The 18,772-nt window shown below is 46.7% G+C and overlaps 1 protein-coding gene across 1 annotated transcript; it reads right to left on the bottom strand.

Annotated features, from left to right (window-relative positions):
* Nucleotides 1-8,985: 8,985 nt before the first annotated feature.
* On the bottom strand, nucleotides 8,986-18,061 carry LOC309678774 (histone-lysine N-methyltransferase SETD1B-like; the record flags this gene model as incomplete). Its single annotated transcript, XM_082491924.1, has 7 exons — nucleotides 17,843-18,061; nucleotides 17,360-17,514; nucleotides 16,821-16,919; nucleotides 16,045-16,315; nucleotides 12,759-12,871; nucleotides 9,172-10,024; nucleotides 8,986-9,065 (listed from the first exon to the last, which is right to left on the bottom strand). Exons 1-7 carry the CDS (start codon nucleotides 17,913-17,915, stop codon nucleotides 8,986-8,988), a joined length of 1,644 nt encoding a protein of 547 aa, XP_082348050.1. The 5' UTR covers nucleotides 17,916-18,061.
* Between the last annotated feature and the right edge of the window lie 711 nt (nucleotides 18,062-18,772).

Below are 18,772 nucleotides of genomic sequence, written 5' to 3'. Positions count from 1 at the left end.
GGTCTCCATCCTCCATCAGGGTTCTGCTGAGGCCAGGCTGCCATTCACCACCAAATCCACACCGCCTTCCTGCCCCCTTCTCACTGACCTGGAATATATCTCAGGTTTGTAAAACCATCTGCTGTTACGACTTTTCTGGTGTAATTTGGGAGATAGATCCCACCCGACATTGTATTAACAAGAAAATAAATTCATTGAGATTCCCTTGTCAAAGTGCATCCTTTCGCACACATCTCCATGACATATATTCAACCAGTAGATTGCCCTTTAATGTTTCACTGCAATTTGAATAATTTTATGCAGTACTAAGGATTTTCATATTTTCCAAGTATATTTTTTTCCTAGACAATAGCAAAATGCTTGTAGCACCACGATAACAGTTGCTCACATTTATCTGCATCCTTCAAAGACAATATTTCAATTATCTGCACTGGAAACTCTCAGCCACATCTGCTGACCAAAATGCCACGTTTGGCAACCGCTTAGCAACAAGGACTGGAATGGGAAACTGTCCCCAGAGCTATGTGCCAACATTAAACCAGCTCCTGCCTCCATCAAATAACATTGCTATCACTGAATACGTATATATTTTGTTTTGCCTGGGACACACAAGGCACCAGAAATAACAAGCTCCTTTGGGAGAAGGGAAACCTGGAAAGAAGTCGCCTTCTTCAGCAATCCCTCCCTGGGCTCCAGAGGGAACGTCTCCCCAGCGTGTGCAACGCGTGTTAATCCTGCAGAGCAAGAGGAGGACACACCACTTGGACATCAGCACAAAACTACAGTGCTCGCTGTGAAACACAGCTCTTTTTGCCAAAAAAAAAAAAAAAAAAAAAAAAAAAAAGGATATAACGAAGTGACTGTCGCTCCACACCATCCACAAAAGCAACAGACATCTGATTCTTTGACCAGGCCAGCAAAGGGCTGTTTCAACCCCACAAAAAACAAAAACCAGTCCTTCCTTCATGTCACCCAACCTGCACCATCCTCACCCCTCTTCTTCCTAAATCTCCACGCCATTGCAGTCATTGATACAGGGAATTTGGGCAGCAGTGCACCTGAGCACATCCCACCTTGAATGCTTGAAGGTGCAGGCAAGGAAGAAAGGACAGGGGAAAAGGAAAGGGGAAGGTCTGGACCCTGGTGAGACCACCTCTGCTTCTCCTCTTCCTCCGCTCCTCACCATTCTCAGATCCTTTTTCCTAACGATCTCCCTGATTTACTGGAGAGAGTCATATGACTCCCTGACTTATGGGGAGAGAGATATTGGGCCAAACGCAGGTGAGCTGGTCAAAGGTGTGCGATAAATTGCACTTAGTACACAGTTATCAACTCCACAAAACACACACATTCAGAGCAGCCAGCAAATCCAAATGCCACTAAAAAGCACCTAAGTCGAAACACCCAAGTCCCAACGAGTGAAAATTGGAAGTTCTGCTACAGCTGTCTGACCCTTTTGCAACCAAACCTCCAAACCATAAGAACTGCTGCCAGCTTCGAGTTCAAGCAGCAGTTTCGTTTCCTCCCCGCGCTGTGCCTGCGCAGCACTCACACTGCCCTCTATGCAAAGAGCGATTGCCGAAGCCCAAGCCACGAACAACTTCCTTTACTCAAACTGCTCCTGAAGCAACACTTTTGCAACGCCCGGAGGAGTGAACTTATTCCAACCTGGGGAGAAATGAGAAACCCCAATTTGCTGTCATGCTATTTTATATGCATTTTGACATCATCAGGCCTGTCTGCACCACTGGAACCTTGTGAAAGCAGCTTTATTTTAGCACTAAGCAAATAAAAAACGTTTTAAAAGACTTTTTTTAATTATTATTGGTTTAAATACTTTGGTTTTAGGAGCTGAAAAACGTGAGCAACCTTTTTCTCATGATGAATGGGCATTTCCAAAAGCAAGCACTGCACTTTCATAATAAAGCCTGAGACAGCAGTAACGTGCCTGGGTCAAAGGAGCCCTCATGGGCAGGTATGTGACGCGCAGAGCTAACGAACTCATGGGTTTCGTTTTGAGTTTTGTCCCATCTTCACCAGGTACAACAAGTACCCCAAACTGAAAATTAAAATTAATAGAACGGGGGTGGCAAAGTCATGGGACTCAAAATTGATGCCTACGGAAAAAACGTTCTACTGGTGAACTGTATCTATTTAGAGGACTCCAGGAAAGGCAACAGCCAGCAGAAATTTGAATAAGCGCTCGTCTGTTAAGTGTTCTGTGTCAGACACAGACACATATAGAACACAGCGGCTGCTCCGTCTTCTTCAAAATCAGACCCAGAAATTAGTGCTGTTCTGGTGGCTGCCAGCACAATATGTTAACAGCAATTATTTTCTCAATATTTCTACTGATTACTTAACACACTGGCATATTTTCTCAGTGTCACTACATGTTGCAACACACACGGCCATCCACTAACTTGTCTGCGTTCCCTTGGTCACTTTTCACAACTATCAGATGCGAAACGCAACCAGAATGATAATGGGTTTGAGAAACTGCGAGGAAAATGTGTCACTTCAATGCGAGGCTTCACAGCTGCATTTATGACATCTGAAAATTCAATATCATCACTGCTAAAACCTGAGTGCTGAAAAGAATAGGAAGAACTCTGTAAGCAGCAAAAGGAAGATGCCGAGGGCTCTCCAACTGCAAATGGTCTGCAGAGCTCAGACTTGCAAATATTCTGCCATAAGCTATATGCTACACTTAAACATTCTAATTTGGATCTAAGTTTCCAGCAGAGCATCTATAGATTACATAAACACAAAATAAGCAGCGCTCTACCTATTAGCAAGCAATTCAGCTATACCGTATCCAGTCCACCAGGAACTGAAAATTTACAGAAAGTCACTGGTGGCAAAACAAAGAACAAACTGAGCTAGTGGCAAGAGTATAATCAGCAACAGTGATTTATAAAAAGGGGTGGTAATGTCATTTCTATTAGATATGCAAAATGCAAAAGCCTCAAAGTCTTGACCTAGTATGAGAGTGAAAGAACCACTCAGCCTCCCAACCACAGCCTGCTTTCTATTTTTCAGTTACACTCCAGAGCATTTCACCATTTCTAGCTCTGTTATCAACAAGAGGCATGTTCTCTCATTCTACTGAAGTTGTTAGGTATCCAAAAAACTCAAACCACAAACAGTCAAATAGTTCTCCGTTTAGGTTTTTTTCCTGCCATGAGCATACATGTATGAGGAGGTGCATCACCAGGAACACCAGGTGAATTCTATGCAATTCTGTGACTGTAAAAACTGACACTGGGCTTGTTACCTCTTACTGCTTCCTATATCGAACACATTTAGCTGGTCAAGCCCTCTACTCTGCTAACCACCAGCCCTGTGAGCACTCCAAGAATCAAACAGGAGCCATATACAAAAAGTCAAAAGTGAAATACAACTTAGCTAACATGAACACACTTCTCTACTTCGTATAAATTTTTGTAGGAGCAGCAGGTTGTCATGTGATAAATGAATCAGAGGTACAAGGAAGCAGTCCCTGCCCGTGGTCTTCCAGTACCAGCTCTGAAAAAAAAAAAAAAAAAAAGGTAATATAACAATACCCTGCATTTCCACTGCTTCAGGAGCCAGGACGTCCTTACCTCAGCCAGGTTATATGGGAACTGACCCTTATCCCTGAGCATCCCTGGGAGGATGTAGGGTTGCAGTCCTGCCCCAGCACCCTTCCTCCTCTGGACACAGAGGCTAAACAGATCTCAGCTCTCAAAAGGGCGCAATGTAGTGTCATATTTAAATCACCTTTTGAGGGATTTGTGTGCTGCCTTTCTTTTCTGAACAAGCTTAAACTCCACAAGATCCCCTGAAGTCCCAGTAGCTTCTCGCTGCCGCTGTGCCTGGGTCAGGAAGGGCAGAACTGAACCCACAGTTTAAGCAGCTTGCTCTCATTTTAATTTCACAGGTTTAGCATGGCTGGCGTAATTCACATGTAAAACCACAGCAGTCATCCAAATCTTTGCTGCCTGGGCATTGGCTGGCTGCATTTCTGGAAATTCATGGTCATAACATATACCTATTTTTTGAGTTTCCATTAGGAACCGGTTCTGTCAGGCATGATTGCATTCGCAAGAGCTCAGGAGGCAGGAAAATTTGAAAAAGTGTTTATGAGACTGGGCATAAATCACAGTTCTCAGTTTTTTCTCCCTTCTTCAATTAAAAAAGTACATTCAGAGCAACCATTCCACACATCTACTCCCCCCATCTCCCTCCAGAAATGATGAATCCCACTCTAGCTGTAAATTGGATCCCAGGTGTACCCATATATATTATACATACATAACAGCTACTTATGGGCATAAGGGCTCTTGCACAGTTACTGTGGAAACCAAGGTATCAAATTTCCTGGCTCTTAAGACTCTACCTTCTCAACCTTAATGTGCATTTACCTTGAATAAATCACTTCTGCACTCTCCAGCCCAGAAACACCCCATAGAAGAGTGCATTCAGGTTCATCTTTAGGAGGCTCCATCTAACCCTCTGTCAGCATCCCAGGAACACGCACTGCCTCTGACCCTGCACAGCCCGCGGATGGGAGCAAGGTACAGGAGGAGAGAGCACCTTCTGCAGAGACCGACTCACTCCGGCACAGCACAGCTCCAAGGGGCATCAACCGCTCCTGGGGCAACTGCTGCAGGTACTGCTGGCAGAGAAACCCCTTGCAGCTCCTTCTCGCTGCCTGGACAGCGTCGGGGCACTGCTTTCTCTCACAGGCGCTGGTGACAACTGAAGGTTGAACTTGGTTCTGTAGGAAAGGAGAATCATTCACCAGCTACTGAAATACAGCCCAGTCTGGATGGGGATGCAGCAGCGGGGAGCGGCACAAGACACGATGCAGTGTCTTGAGGAGGATGTCATCACATCCTGCTAAGGCTCCAGAGGGACAATGTGACACTTCAACATAAATTTCTTCCAGTTCTGGCTGTGACCACACAAGAACCCGAAGATACTTCAATGCAAAGTGCAAATTCAGCCCAGATGTAACCTCAGGGACTTCAACAGAGCTCACTGTAGGGCTGAGCCTGACCCACCTCATCTATGACTAAGCACAGCTCAGAAACTCTCCCTGGGTAACCGCAAGAGGATCCGCTGCATATGCACAGCTTGTCACAGGGATGTCGATGCTGTCCTGTAAGAGGCACCTCAGCATCCAGCACGGCATTAAAAACATTCAGACCAGCCGAGTGAGATGCTGGCTGAGGGGTGATGGCGAAGCAGTGGCTTTCGGGGTCTCTAGGGCTGCTGGGCACTGTGCAACTTCCAATTTGCTCCCCAAACCGTTTGCTAAAATTCACAGTAAGCAGCAGGAGAACTGCTCTCGCCTAATTCACGTTTCAGGATCTTTATTTTTATGATAATCTTTGACACTTTTAAGGCACCCCTCCCACCACAGTAAATAGCTGCTTAGTCAAACTACCAGAAGACAGGAGTCTGTTGCTCCCTCAACCAAAAAGTACTTTGGTACTTACAAATGTGGAAAAATACCATTGTTGATCATATGATCTTCCTATTACACACTGGCTATGCACAAAAACTAATAATGTTCGTAAGCTGAAACATGGAAGGCATCATCAATATATAACAAAGTGACTTGTTATAACCCTGTCACCCTCCCCAGCACACACAGCCATGGCCTCTTCCTGTAACAAGCCAAGCAAAAACAGACCTGGCTCAAATGGGATGTCAAAACATCAAACTGTACTTACTTAACCTTTGCACTTCTGAAACAGCAAAGATCCTGTGAAAAAGAAATTATTACAATGCTTTCCTTGTTATCTGTCAGGAACGTTGGAAGGAAAGTTTGCATATTGCTACCCTCAAAAAATTTCCTAAAATACCAATGCAGCTCAGCTGGTTTCTTTCCTTGCCATCTTCTAGTTTCTTGAAAAAGCCCTCCCTGCCTTGTCTTCCTGGCTGGCAGGTTGTGCTGTTTTTCCTCTTACCTCGTACTGCCCACATCCCGCTCTGTTCCACCTTTCCACGCTCGTCCCTCAGCTAAACTCAGCAGGACTTTCTCTGCAGACCATAATCACTGCTCTGAGATTAGTCGGAGTTAGGTGTTGCAGAGAGATGCGCAGCCCTTCCTCTCCTACACCCAAACTCCCTGCCAAGCTCTGGCTTGGGAGTACCATACCGGATCTTGAAATCAAACTCCAGGGTCTTGCATGATAAATCAGAGCAATTGCTGGGGCTTGGCTGTACCTCCTTTACTTAGGGCAAGTCTGAGGTGGTTAACTTGCCTGACGATTTGACAGCGCTTCACCTATAGAACAAATGTTACCGTATTAGCAACCGTTGAAAAAAAACGTGCTTGTTTTGATGGGAAACAGGAGTAGGTCCTTGAAAAGCACCTACTGTCTCAGGAAAAAATTCCCTGCAACTTGACTGGCACCCTTATGAATCCTGAAGTTTTCCCAGCTACAGCACCCGCCCAGAGAGAGCGGGCCTGGGGCTGCTCCGACCCTTGAAGAGCCAAATACGAAGTAAACAACAAGTTCAAACTCTCTGCCCTTTATTGCTTCCTTATGATACTTAATGAGCCCTCCCCACACTAATCTATCATTTCTGCTCTGCTCCCCACACCACACAGTCACTAAAATATTCGGGTCTGCCTTCCCTCTGTTTTGCTGGAGGATTCTCTGAAGGACTGAAAGTTGAATAGTGGTATCACAATAGGCCGAAGCCGGAGGTTCAGCTTTCCAGCCCTCAGACAGACTCAATGCCCCTCTCTAACTCAGTTGGAAAGCTGCAGCTCAAATTTCAGCCTATGTTAAGTCACTGTTCAGCTCCGCTCCTTCAGCAAAAGAGAGGGAAGCCAGGAGAGCCTTTTTCTAAAGCAAAAAACTTGGGGGGGGAGGAGGGCGGGGGAAGGAAGCAAAAACACATGGAGATGGTTTTTTGTGCATCAGAAGGAGCAATGAAAGGCGCAGGCAACTTTTCAAACATGCCAGAATAGCTTGTGATTTGTAACCAAGAGCAGGGTTGAATAAACAGCTCCAACAACAAATATCAAACTTTTTTTTGGAGGGGGGAGAGACAATTAAGGCAGCAATGACCTGCATGGAGACCCCGCTACCACCTTTCTGACTTCTGCAGAGGATGGAGGCATTTATATCATTTTGTACCACAGAACTACTGATGTGAACTTCTGACACCAGCATCTCATTAAGGGGAGACAAAGACTTAACATGGGCTTCAACGTCAGCACGCCACTGCCCCATATCACAACCTACAAATATCACATCCCAGCTAGTCCCCCAACGCTGATCTCGGCTACAGAAAGTGCCTGACCCCACATACCACGCTGGCATTCATCCATCTTTCTAAACATGCTCAGAATTGGCTGCAACTCCCTTGCACAAGTCAGGACAGCAGATACAAGCCCAGAATGGCAAGGAGATGAGGGAAGCCTTCCTCATTTTTTTAGACAAACTAAGAGTATCCCCCTCTTAAGCCTGCCAGACTGAGCTCAAAGAATCAAAACTCCATTCCTAATTAATACATCATCAGGTCCCACCGGCCAGGGACTTGCCTCCCAAGAGGGGAGCCTGGGCCAGCCTAGATGATGAATGAGACCTCAAGCAGCTGAATTGTTTCAAAGGCTAAACTGGCAACTGCAAGGACACGCAGGTCGAGAAAGGCGTATAGAGAAAAACAAAATATCCAGTACAGTTACATTTTTTTTTCCTATTTAGCAATGAGACCCGCACTATGTTACTGCTGCAGAGCTCTTCCTCCAGTTAAGCACTCTGCAAAGCCTACACCTACAGGAGCAGCTCCCCCTCTCCTGAAATGCAGCCACTTCTCAGGTGAAAACCTCACAACTGCAGACCACTGTAGAGAAATTCATTCTCCCAACTTAACCCCAGCAAACTTTCAAGAGTAAATTAAATTGATCTACCACACTCAGGACATTTACACAAGACCAGCCCTCTTGGATGGTTGAGGTCCCCTTACTGCAGAGTTCCTGCACACCAGGGACAGCAGTTTCATTTGCTTGCATGACTATTATAAACACTGAGGAGAAAGGGTCCGGCATTTGCCAAGATCTGTATTTTGACCGTTCCTTGACAGCAGAATAGGACCAACACGTCCACTGCAGCGATACTCACATTTGTTGCAACAGACCTCCCAAACAGACATGCCATGCAACGTAATTTCTCTGTCTGCTGGCACCATTCCACACTGTTAAGCTCTCACTGTCCCTTCAGCCACAAATGCCCCAGCAGAGGCAGCGAGCTCCACTCTATTATTGGAAGACTCAGTGGAGCACATCCCCCACAAGCCAACTACCTCCCCCTTTCAACTGAGCAAAGCAAGTATTAAAACCCAGCAACTGTCTCCCGTTCAAACCAGATGGCATAAATAGCTGGAGAGCTATCAAACAAAGTATACATTCAATACTTCGGCGTAACATGAAAGCCCCGTTAAGCAAGTGTGTGCACACATACACACCCACGCTCAGGGACCAAAGCAATGGCAGAAAGTGCTCGATTAACTCTTCTGGTGGCTTAAGTGTCTGTCGACACTCAGGACATTCACACAGCATGAACACTGGCCAAACTTCCGTGGCTTGTGCAGTCCTTGAGCTCTCCTGAAGCTATAAATTGCAGCAGGCTGCTATTATAAACAAGGAAAGCTAGAGACTGGCAAGTTGATTAAGACCATCACTTTGTGTCACACCTAGCTCATTTCCAGCTGCCTTGAGTAAAAGAAAAAGCCACCATAAACCCTACGCTCTAACAACACTAAAAGAAAAGAGCGACTGCCTGCCCTGTCCAGCTCTGGGGATTCGCATGGACCTTCCATAACTCAGTTCCAGCTCACTTACCTCGTCCATTTTTTCTGACGTTGGAGTCTGGTCACCAGGCACCATTTCTTTAGCCTCTGAGGTCTCAATTTTGGAGGTCCTGCTCAGCTGATCGATGGGAGTCATGCTGGCCTCCGACGTCCCCCGGGAATTCTGACTCAGAGCAGCCGTCCCAGGGATGGGCTCGTCATCGTCAGAGTCAGGTAATGGCGTTGGGCTAATGTCCTCCAAGCCTGTGCTGGAAGGGCGCGAGGAAGGGGTCTGACCTCTGTAACCGGGCTGAGAGTTCGAACCGTACATTGGGATGGGAGAGAGCTGGGAAGAGGAAGAGGAAATGGGGCTACCTTCCATTCGGATCTCGTTATCCGAGTCATGCTCATTAAGAAAGGGTAACTTTGTTCTCTGCTCTTTTAAGAGCATCTCAATCCTTGAGTCTAAACTGTTATGCTGCATTTCTGACTCCATGGTGGGGGTGCCAGGGGTCTCACTTCTCTCTGGAGTCTGAGAGAAGGATGCTGTGCTCGGTTCGGGAACAGAGTTCGAATCTGGCAAGGGCGGAGGCTCCTCCTGTTTCTCCTTCACCGGGACAAAATCGATGTTAGAGGCAGCACTGCTTTCCACAACCATCTCAGCGGGAGGTGGCGCAGGTCTTCGGTACTCTGTTTCCCTGGAAGTTTGGGGAAACTGCTGCTCATCGGATTGGGGAAATACAGCTGGTGCTTGGTAGGGAGAGAAGGCAGATTTGTAGCTCGAAGAACTAGAGTGGCTCAGGGGAGGAGTGTGAGAGAACTGAACTGGCTCCTGCTGATGGGATTTGAACGTACTAAACTGATGCTCCGTCCCTCGGTATACACCTGCCGAGTTATGAACATAGTGATGTCCCGGTCGACGGTTGTAGGCATCTGTAAATTTTGTTTCGTGTCTCCTGGGTTTGTACCCACTGTCCTGCCCAAAATGGTACACGGGCGTTGTCTGACGACTGGAATAGGTGGAATCCTGGGAAAACGGCGTCCCTAACCGTGGGGTGTGAGGTGTTCCTTGGGACTGTGGGGTAAATTGGCTGTATGAGTTTGGGGTGTCTTGCCGACAGCTGGAATAGGCTGTGTCATGGGAAAACGGCGTGCTACTGTTTGGGGTAACAGATGATCCCGCAGAGGAAAGGTTACTGTCTTTCAGGCGCTTCAGGGAATCCGTCAACTATAAAAACAGAAGAGAGAAAAGCACCTAAACGCACACTTTTTAAAAGGTATTTGTCTAATCTGTTTGGTTTTCAGAGTTGAATACCCAGGAGTTTGCACTGATTTCCATGGCAAAAAAAAATAAGGTTACAGCATCCCTGAAAACACAGCCCATTATCCATTATTAACAGTTCCCTTTGATTTAAAAAAAAAAAGGCAAGCAAAGAGGAACTTGTCTGTAAGAGGAGGAAGAAGAAAGCAGATATAGCAGTACTTATAAACTACACTCAAGAGCATCAGGTGAACAAGAGACTTGCACAATACTTTTAGCTAAAAGTGTTTCAATTTCTATCAACTACGTAAGGCTTGTCTAAATTGCTAACAGGAAAGATAATTAAGAAAATTCTGAGAAATCAAATTATGAATTTATCTTTTTTTTTTTTGTGAGCAAATCAAAACATGCAAATCAGCAAACTGCCAGCCTGCAACCAAACCTATGCAGCAGGGCTTTGTGTTGCTCCAACTGAGGGAGCTGACCCACCACCCACTCATCTGTAACAAGAAGGGAAAAGGCTACAGGTATAAAAGGCACAAAAAGTTCTCAACTGCTAAAAACACATTTTAAACCCCTTCCCAAAGACAAATGCTCAGCACTACTGATTACGGCATTTGCAACTGAAACCCCACAAGCCTACAGAGCAGCCAAGTAATTGCTCTGCAACTCACTTCACAGGCACATTCAAGGGGTTTCTAGGAGCAGCCCTGCTCCAACTCAGACTCTGCTGAGTCATAACAGTGCCACACTAATCATCAGCGCCAGAATCAATTTTCCATAATGCAAAACAAGAACTTGGTGAGAATCCTCCTGGTAGCACAAGAGGCAGGACTGAGCTCAAGCTCCCCAAAAGCACACCAGGATAGCAAAGTGGTGAGACTACAGGCTGGCTGCTCCTCTGCCAAGCACAGGTAGGTAGAGGGACCCCTAAAATGACCTGCTTGTAACATGCCAGCATCATCAAACTCTAGCTGAGCTCTCACCTGCCCGCTATGCTCACACACATCTCACACACTCAATGGTATGGACTTGTTCCCGGTGTGACCCCTAGAGACCATGACCACGTGGACATCAGGAAAGTTTCTTCCTCAACTGTTCTAAAACCCACAGAAGGGGTCAGGAGCCAAGCCACGTGCTTCCTGCTAAAATCCACATCTCTACACCTTTGGAGTCGATATGGATGTGGATTGTTTTTCAGTGGGGGTTAGATATGGCCTGGAGGAAGGGACTGTAGCTCGCAGAACTGTCAGGTCTTCGCTGTTCTGCATGAGGGGGAAAGCAAACGTCAGGAGCATTTTACTAAATTACAACAGCAAACAAGCTTGTTGGCAGATTCTAGTGACAAGAATACAATCCAAACAGTTGAAGTTACCCACAAAGCAACAATTTTAGTGGTAATTGGGAAAAAATCAGTTCAGGATAATAATATAATACATGAACACAGAATCTAGAGAAACAATCTTGGAAGATAATTACAGGAAGGACTACTTTGGGGGATACCATCAATTGAGTGTTTTGCTCTTAACCCTGAAAAGGAGTAAGAGCAAATCTGTCCATTTTTATTTGAGATGTGCTGTAACCAGCAGAAATGAAAAGCCAGGCTCTGCTCATAGCAGATTCCCAGCAAAATCATTACTTGCCTCCCTCCAGCCTTTGAAAACACCTTGCTGAGAGGCGAGGAAGAATCAGCCTCTTTATGATTTCGTTAAGAGGATACTGGGGTTTTGCCTTGTAGCTGTTGGGGTGGTTGGTGGGAGAAGAGGAAAATTGTGGTTTTTTACATCGATGGGATTTTCACATTCCATGTATAGCTCTCACCTGTCCTGAAAACATCTGATCACAGCATTAATGAAACTATGGCATTTTAAAAAGTTGTAAGAGTGCAGAGAAGTAGAGAGAAGAAAAAGAAAAAAAGTCTCAGACAAATCACTTTCAAATTTGATGCCCTAAAGTGGGTTCCTAAGCCACAATCAGGAGCCAAAGTACATTTAGACAAGCCAAGGGGGCTGACAACTTCATACAAACAGGCTTCACTTCCCTCTCCTCCCAGTGGGGTTTGCAGGGGAGTAGGTAACTGTACAAAGCCATTTAGAGAGTCAAACCCTAACTATCGAGGAACACCTGTAAGCCGTAAGGAATTCTGTCCACTGCTTTTATTAACAACTGATTCCGGTGACTAATTAAGATTCTGGAAAATTGATGCCACTATTCAAGATTTGACACCTTCCCCCTTTTAGCCTTTAAGCAAGTCTGAAGAATGTACGTGCTAAGGATTACATACTGCAGACGCTAGGCCAAATGTACCATTGTAAATCATTCCCCCTGACTTCAAGGGAATAATCTCATCTCAGGGACAGATCTGATCCAGTCCTCTTAACTGCAGGAATTTCTAATGTTAATAGGGCACATACTGTCGGTTCTGCAGGTATTTTTCATTCCAAAAGACAAAAAGCACTTACCACACTATGCAGACACCAGCATACAGATTAGCCACACGTACTGCATTTGCAGAAAGTTACATTTGCTGGGGCAATTATGAGCAAAGTTATATTTAAATATGAATTAGTAACATCCACTGAAACTATGGCAAGACCAAAAAAAGAAAGCTAAATTAGAAGTGTTAAAATGCTAATGTTAATGACACATTTGTTTGGAATTTTCTAAAACATTATTCTTAAAAAAAAAAAGCCAAACATACCTGGAGAGTTTCATTCACAGTTGGTGATACATCCTGTTCGGTGCCTACGGGAAGGGTCTGAGGAGTGTAAAGACCATTAACGAGCAGTTCATAGAATCGCATGCGGGTTTCACCTGCACAGACCACAATGGAAGAGTTGATAAAACAGAAGTAACAGCCTATGTAAAAATACATATTCTTGACACCCGCACGACCCTGCTACCACTCCCAGCCCACTGCATCTGTGCGATGGAGGAGCACGTACCACCTCTGAGGCTCGCAGGGATCATTTCTAAATAATCTGCTGGGCAAGTGAAGTCAGACAGTCCCTTCTCCAGCCAAGACAAGGAGGTTTCCTAAATCCTTTTTCCTCTTCTCAGCCTGCTTGGCAGCTCTGCTCTTTACTATGCTTTCTGGAGAGCAGCAGTTTCCCTCCTCTCCAAAGTGCCAAGCAAATAGCTTGCAGATTTGAGAAGTGAAACTCTCACCCAAGGGACAAGCCTCTGCCAACACCCAGAGCCACTTCAGAAAGCTCTCCCAGCACACCTTGCTAGTGGAAACTGGCTGTTATTAATGCAAACACGATGCATGGGAATGCAGAGGAAAATACCGTTAATGCTGCTTTTCCAAAAAGACACAGACAAATCCTTCCCTCCCTACCCTAGTTTAAGGTGTGCTCAGTGGCATCCTTCAAAGAATAAAAGCCAGAGAAGCAAACTGTCCCATGTATTGTTACTGAGCCTTTGCTTTATCATTCTTAAATTCTACAAAGAACCAGTTTCTTAATATTGGATTTTTCATTACTACAAAAACCCAATCCTATTTATTTTGCAGTCTGTAAGAAATCTGTTGTCAGCTTCAACGGCAACAGAATCAGACCTCCAAACTGCCTGAATTTTGCTCTGAAAGATAACGAATACACAGAAAAATGGACAGACACAGCACCTGAGCCCAGAAAATTAATTCAGGCGAGATGTCCCCTGAAACAGGACTACCTTTGTGAGGAAGTCCTGCCAGGATCAAACCCCCAAATCCTTGTGAATCACTCTACGCAATTTGAAAGCAAAGCACCCCTTAGCACGAATTTGCATGCTGGAAAAGACTCATTTGTCTTGGATGAATGCTGCAGATGAGGTTATTTGGGTATCAAATCTAATTTCACAAAGTCTTGAGCCACATCCTCAACTATGTAAACTGTTTTAGTTCAACTAAAGCCACGACAAAATAGATGTCTTCAAGACAGGAGCTCGAAGAGATGCTTGAAAAATTACACTTGAAATATTGCCACAACTGACTCCCTCCTAAGACTACAACGCCGTGGATATGGAAGTGTTAGGCTCACTTTAAAACTTGCTTTTAAATAAACACAAAGTAATTGTTAGAAAGTTTCATAACGCTTCCCAGATCTCCAATATAATGCAGTAAAAGCTACAATTTCATTTTCAAAGAGGTTTATGAATGTGAAGCTACTCCTATCTATTTCTCTGAAGACAGATAATTATTAACTGTGTCCATTCTGTAGAGGGATATACTGAGGCAGAGAAGTTGCTTTAAACTGGCCTGTCTTAGATGAGAAGACCGATTTATTAGTTCCAGACTCTAAGGCCTGTGCTCTGGCCAGACAGATAAAACGACACTTTTTGCTCCTGATGTTTATTTTGCTAATTATGAAAATCAAGTCAACCAACCTTTCATTCTCTTGAACAGCTGAATATTAGAAAGAAATGTTGAAAACTATTCATATATTTTGCAAGAATGTCCTAACCTGCTAATGCTATTTCAGGAATAACAGTTTTACTTGATTCTGACAGACTATAGCACACCGACAGTCTTACTCTTTTAGAATGAAAGAGATGCAACTGTGGAAAAAAAATACATTAGAAGCATATAGCTGGCAAACAAAACACAAATTCAATTTGAAATTAAGACATCAATGTTTTCTCCCAGGAAACAGAAGCATAAAACCCCCTCATTTCCCTGATGTGCAGCTAACTTTCTTGAACGGCTGTCTGTTCAAGACTTGTAGAGTAGTTTATAAACGGAGAACAAGGAGGAACGTAGTACAATCATCTTGTTTAGAATGCCTCTTATTAAGATGCCCACCACTTATGAGCCTGCTTTACCTTACATTATTAAATCTACAAATGGTTAATTTGTTCTTAAATGAAATTTTGACCTTCAAAGTAAGCAGGGGAAGGAGCCTGTCTGTAGAAGTTAACGATAGTAGAATTTCAAAGTATACATATGGAAGGTCAAGCTTAGCTCACAATAGAAAATATTATACTACTACTGTGATTTTTCTTGTAACGGTGACCAGCAATGTCAATAAACATCCTACTACACCCTTTTACCACATGTGGCATACCAACTGCTGTATAGGTTGTGCACTAAATTGTTGAAATCTTTTAATACAGAACAAAAATATCAGCATTTTTAAGAAAAGGGTGTTAACAATGTCTTCTTCCCAAGAAAGAGTGCAGTAAGTCAGTTTTAAACTAGAAATGCCATGTTTAGAATGAAGAAGTACAAGCGGCAACTGATCCATACCCCCTCAGCTTGAGATATTTTCTAAAATTTGGCCATATCTTAGCAAAACCCTTCACTAACACGCTTGGAGGGAAAAGAAAAGACAAAACAGTGAACTGCAATGCTTTATTGGGCTCCCCAGGGCTGGGCTGCGGGGCCGAGAGTCAGTTACCTCCAGGACTCGGAGCTGCTGTCGCTTTAAGAGACAGTCTCACACTTACACACTCGCACACACACCGATAAGTGCTGCGTGTGCACTCTTTTGCTGCCAGCCTCGAGTTTGCTGCTAAGTATCAATGAAATGCCAGGCACGCAGAGGACAGCACCCAGCCCCGCTGCCGCCACCGCCAGAACCCAGAGGTTTGGGTCCCAGGAAGCCGTAGGTTTGCCCCAAAACCCCAAGTTTTCAAAAGCCACGGGGTCCAGCAGCCCCACGGCGCCGGAGCGGAGCAGGGCCAGCCTGGGACACGGAGACGGGGGGCACGGGAGGCCTCCGAGGGCAGAGAGCAGGGGACGGGGCAGGGGACAGGAGGGGACGGGCAGGATGGCAGCATTTTGCAAATTACAGGGCTGTCTCCTAGCAACAGACAACACATTTGGCTCCACGTGACTTGCAAAGGCCCCAGAAACCAGACCCGCTCGCATGGGGGACAGGAGCACTCCCTTCGTATTTTTAATCGCCGGGTCCTTTTGCGGTCTGCAACAGCCTCTCGTTTCAGGAGGGGGACAGGCAGGGGCACCACAAACCACAGACACATGAGGCCGAACCGTGCCCCCTCACCTTTCGTATCCAGCTCCACGTGGATGATGTTGCCCATGACGGAGGTGTTGTGAAGGTGCTGGACAGCCTCCCGGGCCCCCCTGACAGTGGCAAAGATGACTTTGGCGATGCCCAGGTGCTTCTTGTTCTTGGGGTTGTAGAGAATCTCCACTTCTTCCACTTCGCCGTATTTCTTGCACATGTCGGTCAAAAAGTTTTCGCGGATGTTGTCATTCAGCTTGGCAAAGGTGACCTGCTTGGGAGGCACTGGCCCCACGTAAAATTCATCAATCTGGAAACGGGTACAAGGGGAGGGTGGTGATAAAAATAATCGTCATCGTTAACGAGCATGGGGGAGGTCATAAGGATGGCACGGGAGGGAGAGAGTTAAAGCATCCTGCAAACTTTGGGGAAAGAAAACTGCCTCCAAGGCTCTGGGATGAAGCCCAGAGCTGAGCAGAGCCTCTGCCGCTGCGGCCGTTCATTGAAACCGGCTCCTTTCTGGGCTACAAATATGTATTTTGAGCAGTGCTGTCAGCGGAGACCCCCCCTCCACTGCCCCCCCCCCGAGAAGCCCCCAAGACACAGCTCCAAAACCTTCAAGTGATCTCGTTAGACACATGCATTGATTTCTCGTTATCTTTATAGAAGAGGATTATTGTTAAACAGTTTGCCAAATAATAACGTTAATAGGAATATGACTGTCATTTAAACGGTCCATTAAACTATTTGGAACTGAAGCTTCACTCCCGGATAAACAAGAACACAGAGCTAAACCCAAAAGTCGGGGGCGGTACCTTGAATTTGGGGACAGACAGCTCCAACTCCTTAGTTTTGGTCCATATTCGCCCTATTCTGGGATCCCTGACACAATCCACAGGAGCGATTCCAGAGTTCTGGGAGGAGGAGGAGAAAAAGCAAAAAAACAGCAATAACAGGACTTGAAATTTAAGACACAAATGAAAAAAAAAAATAAACCCCAAGGAAGCACGGGCTGTCTCAAGGGAAGGGGAAAGCACACACACACACATACACACACGTGTCAAATTGCAATACTGCTGGGAAATGCACACAGATTGGAAACACAGAAATAAAGCCGCAGGTTTGGGCTCCTTCTCGGGCTCCTGACAGTTGAATACACAGTGTCAGGTGGCAGTAACTTTGGTGGCTGTGTGTCCCCCCAGACCCCCCTCCCACACACATGCGCTACGGCGGGGATTACCACGACCCGAAGGGACCCCCAGCCCCCAAAACGCCGGTAAGACGGAGGCGGGGGGGGGGGGGGGGGGGCACAACACAATGGGGGGGAAACCCGCGACCCCCCCCACCCACTCACCGGCATGCTGAAATGTTGCCCATCGTAACGGTAGAGTTTGTGCTGTCCTTTTTTCAGAGCCGGGTCAATAATCAACTTGTAACTTCTCCAATGGTGATTTCTTTTCTCGACAGAAGTGCTGGCTTGCGTGCTGTTCTCCATTCCGTTGATCCAACCTGGACGGAGGGGGGGAGGGGGGAGGGGGGGGGAAGAGAGGAAGGGGGAAGGGGAAAAGAGAAAAAAAAAAAAAAAAGAAAACCATAAAGTTAAAGAAAATATTCAACAAAGACTCCTTCTTTTTTTTTTTTAAACGAGCCGCCCGCTCTACACACCCAGGCAGGGAGGAAATCCACCGCGAAGCGAGCCCTAAAATGGGGGAATTGCCAGCCGGGTCCCCCCCTCCACCCCAGCCAGACAAGAGGCAGAGAGGGAGGAGGAGGAAGGAAAAAAAAAAAAAAAGACCAACAAAAAGACAAAAAAAAAAGAAAAAAGACCCAATCTCACTTGAACTCTGCTTTTTGCCATGATCTTCAGGGTGCTTGGCTTTTTCCCCCGCCTTGATCTCTCGGAAAGACATCGCGCTCGGCGGCCGATCGTCTCCGGGCGGCGAAAGGCGAGCTCCCGTCTCACATGGGGCCGGTTACCGGCGCGGGCTGGCCGCCAGGCTCCTGCCTCCCGTTTTCGCGAGCCACCACATATTGTGTGTGCTCGCTGCTGGCGGCGGCGGCCTCCCACAATACACCGCTGCGAGCGCCGCGAACGCCTAACCGCCCTCCGCCGCCTGCACATTCACGGCGGCCGCGCCGCGCAGCCCCCGGCCCGCGGCCGCCCGCCGCCGCCGCCCCGCCGCCGAGCGCCGCCGCATGGGCCGCCGCCGGCTTGGCTTTATTTTTTTTTTCTCCCCGCCCCGGGGTTAACGGCGTGCGGGGGGGCGAGTGGAATCTGCCCGCTGCATTTACCTTAGCGCAAACTGTTTCTAAACAAGATGGACCTATAGGTGGGACAAGTTGGTTAGGGGTTTTTTTTTTTTTCGCTTTTTTTTTTTTTTTTTTTTTAAGGGAAGACTTCGGCGAGCCCGGACCGGGCGGAGCGCGGAGCCCGCCGCCCTGCTGCGGGGGGGGGTGTGGGGTGGGGTGGCGGCGGGGGGGAGCGCCACCGTTCAGCGGCACACGACCGGGAGGGGGTGAGGAGGGGAAGCAGTTTTGCTTATTAAAGGTCCGGAGCCGGCGGCAGCCAATCAGCGGGGAGCTTCCATTTTGTTTTAGGTATTAAAGGCCGGTCGGCGCGGTTTCCCCCCTCCCTTCCCCCGCCGCTGTCGCCGCCACCGCCGCTCGCCGGGGCGCGGAGCCGGGCGGGAGCATGGCGCGGCTGCGCTGGGGCCGCGGCGGCGGCTCGGCCGCGGTCGGGCAATTGGCTGGTTAAAGGCAGCGGGGC

Source organism: Vanellus vanellus (genome assembly GCF_965231255.1).
Source record: "Vanellus vanellus genome assembly, chromosome: 16".
NCBI classification, from domain to species: Eukaryota; Metazoa; Chordata; class Aves; order Charadriiformes; family Charadriidae; genus Vanellus; species Vanellus vanellus.
This window is presented reverse-complemented; position numbering and strand designations above follow the sequence as displayed.